Source organism: Rutidosis leptorrhynchoides, chromosome 11, assembly GCF_046630445.1.
Source record: "Rutidosis leptorrhynchoides isolate AG116_Rl617_1_P2 chromosome 11, CSIRO_AGI_Rlap_v1, whole genome shotgun sequence".
NCBI classification, from domain to species: domain Eukaryota; kingdom Viridiplantae; phylum Streptophyta; class Magnoliopsida; order Asterales; family Asteraceae; genus Rutidosis; species Rutidosis leptorrhynchoides.
In genome coordinates this window covers 181783052-181791886 of record NC_092343.1, presented here as the reverse complement: position 1 = coordinate 181791886, position 8835 = coordinate 181783052, and the positions used below count along the sequence as shown (strand labels likewise).

The window sequence follows — 8835 nt, the reverse complement described above, 5'->3', positions numbered from 1 at the left end:
TATATATATATATATATATATATATACATACATACATTTTCTTAAAGCCAAAACACTTTCTTTGGTCAGTTTGTACATATAATCGCTATTATACCCAATATAATACAAAAAGTCACACTAAACTACCTCAATTTTGATTGATTTGACCGACTTTAACCGAATTTAGTGAAAACAAATGACACGGGTCTTCAACTAGTATGGGAATATTTAGAGAAAACAAATTTTGTACTTGATATAACAGATGAAAACGCAAACGGAACCAAAAATCAGGCTGTGAAAGAGAATAGGTAATGATATAAATGATCTTGTTTTCATGTTGACCAATTTATGTATTCATAAAGTTGAACTCTCTAATTTTTCGTCAGCATATTTATTTTACGGGTACTACAAACATTTAGAAAAACAAATCTAGAAATAGAAAAGCTTACTATCGTTCATAAAATTACCTTATTCCTAGATAGCTAGCTTAATGTGTTAGAACTCACCTATATCGACCCTTAAGAACACGCGAGTAAAAAGACCAATTTCGGTTATTTAAGTCTATGGGACTTTGACCAAATGGGTGTTGCTTCACGTACGTCTTCACGTTATCGGTTGATGCCAACCCTTCAAGATAACTTCTGAGTTCACCTTTGGGACCTGCAGAAAGAAGCATAACACAAGCTATTAGAGTAGTAATAGGAAATTCTTTAAAAGTACCTCTACTTAGAGGTGACTAAACGGGCGGGTCAAGAAAGTTGAGCAACGAGTCAAAATAGGGCGAACCAACACAATTTTGTTCACCTTTTCAGTTTTGTACATAATACGATTTTTTACCTGGAAAGTTGAACAGTTTAGGAGATCGCAGGCATTTGAGAACAAGTTGACAGATTTTTACCTATTTTACCTTAACTAGTTGTTTACCCTCGCTTCGTGCCGGGAGTTCGGTTTTCAATGTATTTTATTGCGTTTAGTTTAACGATGATGTCGTTGAAGCGCAACTCGAGTCGAACTAAAAGGTATAACCCGTCAAAGATTTAAATGTTATTTTAAATTAACAATATAGGTGCATCTAGGCGGGTGGAGAAAAATATAAAAGAAACCAAAAAGGAAAAAAAAAAAAAAAATTTGTTACAACGGGTAGAGAAAAATATAAAAAAAACAATCGGTACTATTCATATTTTTGGCCTAGTAGATATTTGATGCTGTTAATTATAAAGAAATCGTTGGTACTATTCATATTTTTTGTCTAGTAGATATTTGCTGCGGGTGAAGAAAAATATAAAGGAAACCAAAAAAGAAAAAAAAAGGGAAAAAAACTGTTATGAAAAAAAAAATTATATTGCTACAGTACCGTGAATAGTATTGTTCACGTGAATAGTGCTTGAATAGTGTTGTTCACGTGAATAGTGACCGGTGTACAACCATTGTTGCGCGGTGTACAAGTGTTTAAAGCGTGCGAATAGTACTATTCATAACTTTTGTCTATTAGTATATAGTGAATAGTGCTTGAATAGTGTTATTCACGTGAATAGTGACCGGTGTACAACCATTGCGCGGTGTACAAGTGTTTAAAGCGTGCGAATAGTACTATTCATAACTTTTGTCTATTAGTATATAGTGAATAGTGCTTGAATAGTGTTATTCACGTGAATAGTGACCGGTGTACAACCATTGCGCGGTGTACAAGTGTTTAAAGCGTGCGAATAGTACTATTCATAACTTTTGTCTATTAGTATATATGGGTCTATTAATATATAGTGAATAGTGCTTGAATAGTGTTGTTCACGTGAATAGTGACCAGTGTAGAACAATTGTTGCGCGGTGTACAAGTGTTTAAAGCGTGCGAATAGTACTAGTGATAACTTTGTGAATAGTGCTTGAATAGTGTTGTGCACGTGAATAGTGACCAGTGTAGAACAGTTGTTGCGCGGTGGACAAGTGTTTAAAGCGTGCGAATAGTACTAGTCATAACTTTTGTCGATTAGTATATATGGTAATAATTCCAACATTTTTTTGTACTTATATTTTAGGCGATGATATATTCATCATCTTTTTTTATATATCCACCATGAATATGCATTAACATGTTGTATTGTACAACCTGTTAATATACAGTAAAAAAAAAAAATGGTGGATATATCAAAATACCCTTATATGTTAAGGAGTACTAAGTATCAAGAAAAGTACAACTCGACTCGTCTTCATTATAGACAATTGAAATTGGCCTGTCAACTTACATCCAAAAGCAATGAGCAAGTACAAAATAAATTAAAACTATCATACTGTGGTTGTAACGTGTAAAATGTATATACGTGTAGCTCACCTAATGAGTTATCATCCTTATTTTTGTAGCTGTACGAAACAGGAAAGATTCCCGTATGCTTCTGCAAAATTGAGAATATACACCAACAAAATATTAGTATTGTTTTATTCTGAAATAATCAGTATCGGTAAGAGGTTTAAGAATGAAATATTTACTAAGAAGCTAATAAATGAGTTCAAATGAGTAAAATATTGTTGATCTTACAGGATTGATCAATGCCTTGTAAGGAGAATCATCAAGTAACAACGTATTCGATTCATTAAAAGTTCCTTTCACCCATGAATTACGAGGACCATTTGTCTCCCAAATTTTCTTTATATCCTTCAAGACTAAATACTTATGCTTGTCTTCCAGTGTCCTAATCCCTGTTTTTGTGCATTTGGAACCATCCTAAATATTCCCAATCATGTATGAATCAGGTGTCACACAAATTACGGTAAAAGCAACACTGTTGTAAAAGTCGGCCAACGTGTCGGTTTGGGGACTAGCTCGTCCCGGCTCACCCAAAAACACCTTAAAAGCCAGGTCAAAGTTGGGCTGAGTCGGGTTGAGTCGGGTCTGAGTCCGTCAAAGTCAGGTCAAAAAATTTAAATTTTTTTAAGATTAGATTTTATTCCTTATATCTATCTATATCTATGTTTAAATATTTTATGTTTGATATGTATATATACACATATACATATATCTAAAATATTTATTACTAAAAGTCAACGTTGGTCAATGCCCGACTAGTCCCTCCAAAGTCCCGACTGAATTGTCCTTCTAAGGTCCCAACTGACTCGTCCCAGATTTGCGACTATTACAACCTTGAGAAACAACCAAGTCAATGGAAAAAAATTACTCACCCAACAAAAAAGCAATTTGTTCTTCAAATCTCCTAGCAAAAAATCAAGAATTGGTTTCAACATTTTCCTGCAAAAATTAGATTCAAGCGTTAACATGTACAACAATGCACACTATGGAAAAAAAATAATTAATAAAAAAAATTAAAACAAAACAACAAAGGGATAAAATATAGGAGGAGTACGTAGATCTTGAAGACCAAATGCCAACATTGAATCTCTCGAAACAGAAGCACATGAAATCATCCAAGAAAGGTCTCTTGAATACTGCATCCAAAACTAAACTTTTTAAACTACCATTCACAATTATATATTAACAAAAATAAAAAAAATTAACTTTACAAAACCAACAAAGCCATACTTGCTACATTTTTAAAACCTTTATCTGGTTCAATACCATTTGGTCTAGGAGAAACAATATCTGCAAGCAACCCATTAAGATCGAATATAATAAGCTTCTTCCCCAATTTTGCAACTTGAATTATCTCCTTAACTTTCGTATTCTTATTACAGTTACTCGATGTGTTCTCACAGCTTTTTATAATGTTGTCACTCGAGGATAAGATAATTTTCTTTGACTTGTGTCTTCTTCTTTTTCTCTTTTTTGACGTTGTGGTGTCTACTCCACTTGTTCCGAAAACTTCATTCCTTTTCTCAATAAATAGACTAATAACATTTTCATTAGTTCTTTGTTCATTTAGTTTCTCATCAAACACTGAAACTGATACAAAATCTTGTTGTGATGAATCATTAGCATTCACATTTGTGTTATGAACCTTTTTAATGGAAGATGTAGAAGACTCTTCCTTTTCAGCTGCTTTATTTTTGGAACCTATCAGATGTAGAAGACTCATCATACATACATACATACTTATATCATACATACAGAATCGTTGACCGAGAACTCAGAAAAGTTGACTGAAAACTCGGATAAGTGACCGAGAACTTGTTCGTTGACCGAGTTAAACAGTGTTGACTGAGTAGGAAAAAAAACTCAGCTCCCCTGAAATACTTGCACCCTTGTTCCTAACACCAAGGGGATATTACTTAAATTAAATAAAAACGCTACTTATTATTCGCATACTTAATTTTGTAGGGTACTATAGAAAGAGATACAATATAATTAATATGTACCATGTCTTATTGATGTAAATATCAATTCATGATTTTGAGGTAGTTGAAATATTGATGTGCATGTACTTGCTCAAAGTTATAATTCTAACACCAAAAACATATTATCTTAATTCACAAGTGAAATACATGTCCAACACATTTTCTTGTCTGGTAATATCAAAAGAGATGCAATAATATAATGTAAATGAGAATAAAAGTGTTCTACATACTTACACATGGCGATGCTAATTGATCCCCACTCGTGTATCTTTTCATCTGCTGCAGAGTACAACCATCGTTCTCTAAGCGGGAAACATCTACCGACACATAACAACTTCTCTTAGAAGACGGAAAAGCACTCTTAATCAATGTAGAGTCTGATAAGCGATAGAAAACTCCTCCTCGTTTTAGCTTTCACATTTAAGAAAATATAGTGTAACGTGAAAAGGAAAATAAAAATACTATTATTAAACAGAGAATAAAAAAATACCTTCAAGCATTCGATTCGAATATCTCCAATATCAGGATAAAGGTGATGATGCTCCAACATTATTTTCTCTGATAATAAAACCAAAATCACTTTTATAGTATAATGTACCCATGAATGGCTACTCAAACACATGCCAAAAAGTCTAAACTGCTTATTACATAGTTTGAATACCCTAAATAAAAACATATAGAATAAAACCTTTAAAAACATGTAACTTCCTGAATAAAAATCAATTTGAAAATTAATGTTTTAATATCAAAGTAAAGCTTTATAAATGTAAACTACCTGCAAATAGAAGTTACAGTTCATTTCATGCCACAGATGTAAACATTGATCAAAAGGTATATAAAGCATAAATAATTTCATCATAAGTAGATAAACACAATATATATTTAAATTATACTAAATAATAACAGAATAATGGAATGTATGAAACAGTAAATTTCAGTATGTACTAAATTAGTAACTACTAATTACACAATGATATATATTAATTATTAATAATCTAAAATTAAACAAACTATAAAATCATAACCGATATAAGCTAGTACACTTAGTAATTTAGGAGTTAGAGTAATACGTCTGAGATCGGATACTGTGTCGGAATCGGAGACAATTGTTGCTAAATGAGTCTCGAGGCTTGTATCGATAAATACGGTTTTCTGATTGGCTTGACTATCATTGATTACAGCCGCCGGCGCCATTTTCAGGTGATTGCTGAAGGATTAGAGTGTTTGATGGATGAGTGTTTGTACGTTTAAGTCGAAATCCCCATCGTTGTTTAAGCGGTGCATAAGGTTAGGGATTTGGTTTCAAAAAGATGGGAGGAAATGAAAAAAGAAAAGTACTCCGCATAAAACTTTTGACATGTTTTTTTCTACGAGTTACGGAGTACATTTTTTTTACGGTACTGAAGGCTAAAATTTTATTAATTAAACACGAAAACAATAAAATGGAGGAATTAGCAAAGGTGTTAGAAGTTAGAACCCAAAAAATAAAAATAAAAAACAATAAAAATTACATCGAATTAAATAGCCACGTATTTCAATCTGGAGCAATTTTGCTTTTTGATTTTAACCTAAAAAAACAACTAATCTAATGCAATCGAATAAATCTCTTTACTTGATTTCGCTGTGTCGTGAACAGTATCGTTTCGCAATCTCCGAATCCACCATAATGTAGCAGCTGCAATGCAGTAGAACTTGTTAAAATACAATGCAAATTTGGTATTATAAAATAATATGGAATTAGTAGATGTATATATGTAAAATATCTAGATATTAATATGTATAAGAAAATATCTAGACATTAAAATATGAAAGAAAAATCTAGAAATTGAAATGTAAAAGAAAAATCTAGATATTTGTAGGTTGTAAAAATATCTAGATATTTATATATCCATGAAAATATCTAGCATCTAGAAACTTCTATGTAGTAGTACAAATAGGGGTGAGGATTTCATTTGTATGAAGGTGTGAGAGTTGTGAGGAAGTAAGAAGAGTGTGAGTTAGAGAAGAGAAAACTTATAAGTAAATAATATTGCAATTATATTTTGTATTAATAAAAGTGTTCTTTGTTAAGTTTCCCGGTTAAGCCTTAGTTCGTGTTTAAGTTCTTAGTGCACTTGTGTTATTTTTAATATATGTTCGGCTCTGCCGCCTAAGTGATATATGGTCGGTTATACCGCCTGAATGATATATGGTCGACACTGTCGCCTAAGTATTATTGTGCATTAAAGATTTATAAAATTAAAGGCTAACCAACGTCAAAGTGTTGGTGTAGTGAGTGAGTAAAACCTAGGTCCTCTATAGTGGGTGTGTTGGGCTCGTCGAAGCTTTCAACAATTGGTATCAGAGCGGGTCGTTCGGGATCATTTCTAGTGGAGGAAATCGGTAAACGTTGGACGTTTACATCGACTTGTTTTCACCAAGGCTCTAAGGGAGATTCTGTCGGAGCACAGTTAGGAACTGTGAAAGCTCATCGGTCAGGGACCAAGCTTATTGGGCGTTGGACGTCATGATGGCAGATCTTGCAAGTACGAGCAGTGGAATCAAGAGTCTTACTAACCACAACTATGGTTATTGGCGAACTTGTATAGAATCCTACCTACAAGGACATGATTTATGGAAAATAGTTGTTGGCAGTGACACAACGCCTCCACCGAAAGAAAATGCCGAAGCCTTGAGAAAATGGAACATCAAGGCCGGGAAGGCTTTATTTATATTGAAGACTACAATCGAGGAGGATCTATTGGAGCACATCTGTGACGAGAAAACACCAAAGGCAGCTTGTGAAACTTTTGAAAAATTATTTTCAAAGAAGAATGAAGCACGCCTCCAGCTCTTGGAAAATGAGCTTGTGGGTATCACACAAGGAAGTCTATCTATTTCTCAATATTTCACCAAGGTGAAATCTATTTATCGTGAGATATCTCAACTTGCTCCTGGAGAGAAAGTGAGTGATGCAAGGATGAAGAGAATTATCATCCACGGCTTAAGATCCGAGTATAATGGATTTATAGCCGCTGTGAGAGGATGGCCTACTCAACCATCATTAATAAAGCTGGAGAATTTATTGGCTAATCAATAAGCATTAGCCAAGCAGATGAATGAAGTAACCATACAAGACGGAGAAGATGCACTCTTCACCAATAAGAAGAAAGCAACATCTCGATGACAAGAGGCGATGAAAGAAAGTAAGACATGTGGGTGGAAGGGTCTCCCAAAATCAAAAGGCAACGCTTCAGGGGGAGCTCAACAAGGAAGAAGAAATCATTGCCAACAATACGGGGAAAATGATAAGAGAAAGAATGGTGAATGCTTCAATTGTGGTAAGAAGGGTCATTTTGCTCGAGATTGTAGATTCCCCAAAAGGCGAACTTTCGAAGGAAATGTGGCTGCCGCAAGAGATGAGAAGAAAGAGGTCACATTCTAAGCAACCATTAATGAAGAAACATGGGATGCAGAAGTTGGACTCTCTGTTGAAGCTGACATAGATGATCAAGCTCTTACAACAACTTTAAAGTCAAAAATAAACTACAAAGATGATTGGATCATCGATTCTGGGTACTCAAATCATATGACCAACGATGGGACGAAGCTTCAAGAAATGGAGGATTACAAAGGAAAGAGATTCGTGTTGACAGCCAACAATTCAAGGTTGTCTATTTCTCACATTGGAAAGACAATAATTCCAAATGAAGGCGACTCTCATAAGCTCCAGCTCGAGAAGGTGTATCTTGTCCCTGGCCTAAAAAAGAATTTACTGTCAGTACCACAATTAACAGCAGAAGGGAACTATGTGCTCTTTGGACAAGAAGATGTGTCCGTATTCAAGAGAGTAAAGGTGGTTGGCAATCCAGTTATGCATGGAAGAAGAATAGAATCGGTATATGTATTATCTGCTGAAACAGCTTATGTGGATAAGACTCGAAAGAATGAGACGATTGATCTTTGGCATGAACGTCTTGGGCATGTGGGCTACAATAAGTTAAAGGAGATGATGGTGAAATACATAGTAAATGGCCTTCCTCAAATTGATATTCGAACAGATACAATATGTGCTGGATGTCAATTTGGCAAAGCTCACCAATTGCCATTCAAAGAGTCTGCGCATCAATCCAAGACACCACTAGAGCTCATACACTCAGATATCTTCGGCCTAGTGAAACAAACATCACTTGGAGGTATGAAGTATATGGTAACATTCATTGATGACTTCTCAAGGTATGTGTGGGTTTACTTCATGAAGGAGAAGTCAGAGACTTTTCTGAAGTTTAAAGAGTTCAAGAAGAAGACATAAAGTGAGCTCAGTTATAAGATTCGGGGCTTACGCACAGATAATGGAGGAGAATATTTATCGACTGAGTTCAATATCTATCTTGAGAAGCACAAGATTAGAAGACAATTAACTTGTCCCAATACTCCACAACAGGATGGAGTCGCAGAACGCAAGAATCGTCACCTTGCCGAAACTTGTAGAAGTATGCTTCATGGTAAGAATGTGCCAGGAAGATTTTGGGTTGAATGTATGGGAACGACATCATACGTGATAAATAGGCTTCCACAAACAAAGTTGGGGCATAT

General features: G+C 34.5%; 1 protein-coding gene across 5 annotated transcripts; it reads right to left on the bottom strand.

Moving 5' to 3' along the window:
• Window positions 1-324: 324 nt before the first annotated feature.
• Window positions 325-5561, bottom strand: LOC139877224 (uncharacterized). Of its 5 annotated transcripts, XM_071864640.1 has the most exons (10): window positions 5331-5561; window positions 4751-4818; window positions 4491-4671; window positions 4150-4173; window positions 3509-3805; window positions 3333-3414; window positions 3151-3217; window positions 2510-2695; window positions 2306-2366; window positions 325-639 (listed from the first exon to the last, which is right to left on the bottom strand). In XM_071864640.1, exons 1-10 carry the CDS (start codon window positions 5452-5454, stop codon window positions 482-484), a joined length of 1248 nt encoding a protein of 415 aa, XP_071720741.1. In that variant the 5' UTR covers window positions 5455-5561; the 3' UTR covers window positions 325-481. The 5 variants fall into 5 exon arrangements, with proteins under 5 accessions (XP_071720741.1, XP_071720738.1, XP_071720739.1 ...); XM_071864637.1 differs by lacking the exon at window positions 4150-4173 and having other exon boundaries at window positions 3509-3979; XM_071864638.1 differs by lacking the exon at window positions 4150-4173 and having other exon boundaries at window positions 3545-3979.
• Between the last annotated feature and the right edge of the window lie 3274 nt (window positions 5562-8835).